General features: G+C 44.5%; 1 protein-coding gene across 1 annotated transcript; it reads right to left on the bottom strand.

Moving 5' to 3' along the window:
• Positions 1-90: 90 nt before the first annotated feature.
• PPTG_24709 (hypothetical protein) lies at positions 91-252 on the bottom strand (the record flags this gene model as incomplete). The annotated part of the gene is made up of 1 exon (XM_008918282.1): positions 91-252. A coding segment is annotated over one exon (162 nt), but the record flags the coding sequence as incomplete, so codon positions are not given.
• Between the last annotated feature and the right edge of the window lie 1,379 nt (positions 253-1,631).

Below are 1,631 nucleotides of genomic sequence, written 5' to 3'. Positions count from 1 at the left end.
CTCTTCCTTTCCGCCCGATGCTGAATCGTCTTCGGCGGGATCCTCCATGGGTGCGTCTTCATCACCACTTAGACGGAAAATCACGTACTTGTCATTCCCTTGTCGGAGATATACTCCGTCAATTGCTTCGCTGGAGTCCGGGTTCGTGATCGTGAACTTTTTGTTGAAAACAGAATCTGTCGATGTTAACTTGGCGTTGGTACTGGCGAGAAGCGTGGCTAAAGTGGCTAGTATGACGTAGCCTACTCGCATACCTGTATGTCTTGGAACTCGAGAGGACTTGGCGTTGAGCGAGCAAACTGAAGACTGTGGAGGTCACAGCCAGCTCCCAGAGCTCTCGCTGGGCCAATTCATCATCGATGGTGATCGCATAGCTCGTGGTTTTATCTTGCCATGATTGTGATTCTGGGATGGAATCGTTCGGATTCTACAGATGCTCTGGACTTGATACCTAATATTTGATATTTTTGAAGAAGAAGAACAGGCTTGGACTGGGTAGCGTGAAGAGCAATAAAAAAAAATCCTTCGAACGGTATTAGTATACTTGGTTGCTCGATTATTGTGAGGTGAACGAGTAGGTTTGTTCTCGCCAGCAAGCTGCTAAATTTCATTTATGATCGCTCATTCGTGCTAATTCAATACAGCTGATGCAACACAAAACGAATTTACACGATTACGATCTAGTCGGTCACACGTAATCGCTTGAAGCTTACACCGAAGAGTTATAAAAGGGTTAATACTGGGAATACCTTTAGGTATCGACAACCCTAAAGGGGTTAATTTTACGGTACTGCGTAACTCGCTCGATGTTATCTCGCTCAACACTCAGTCGACCTCAAAATGTAGCTGAACGTTGAGCAAAGTAGCCTGTTTAAACATATTCTGGCGTCAGGTTGTTAATAGCCCGGACAATAAAATATAAAATTGTATTGACGTTTTTTGACAACATAATACGTTATTCCGTATCGGTAAAACCAATAATAAATTATTTAATTATTACACTATATTGCAAGGGTCATAACGGTGTAGTGGGTTGGGAACGACCCTACCAATCCACTACGCACGGATTCGAGACCCACACCTGTTACGAAGCTGGTGGCTGTCACTAGGTCCTTTATGGTCCTGGCTCGGGTCTCTTGCCACTCAAAATTATACGGCTGGCGTTGCCTGTTCCGGAGGCTTGCTTGCGGACGTTTCCGCACAGCTTGCAGGAGAACTGACCGACACCGCGGTCGGTGTAGAAGAAGCTTGAAATGGCTCGATGGCTCGAGAGGTGAACATGATGCTTGTACTTGTCAGAATTGAGAATGAGCAGTCATGAGATGATGCAGAACTGGGGTAAGACCTGTAGGAGCCAACCATTCGATATAGTCTTGGTCAACCACGAGATTTACTTTTGTCATTTTTTCCTTGTGGTAAGAAGTCAATACAATTATTACGGATGATATTGGAAATTTTACGGGAACCTGTGATTTCCAATAATACGTTATTCCGCAATATAATACCACAATTATTAGGATATAATTATTATATCCGAGCTCTGGGGCTGCTAGTATCGGTCTTTGGTCGCGAACTCCCGCAGTATTGCTAGCCACGCAATTTCTTGTGTGTGTGTGTGTGTGTGTGTGTGT

This window comes from Phytophthora parasitica, assembly GCF_000247585.1.
Source record: "Phytophthora parasitica INRA-310 unplaced genomic scaffold supercont2.172, whole genome shotgun sequence".
NCBI lineage: Eukaryota > Oomycota > Peronosporomycetes > Peronosporales > Peronosporaceae > Phytophthora > Phytophthora nicotianae.
The sequence above is the reverse complement of the archived record's forward strand: the minus strand, read 5'-3'. Positions and strand labels throughout refer to the sequence as shown.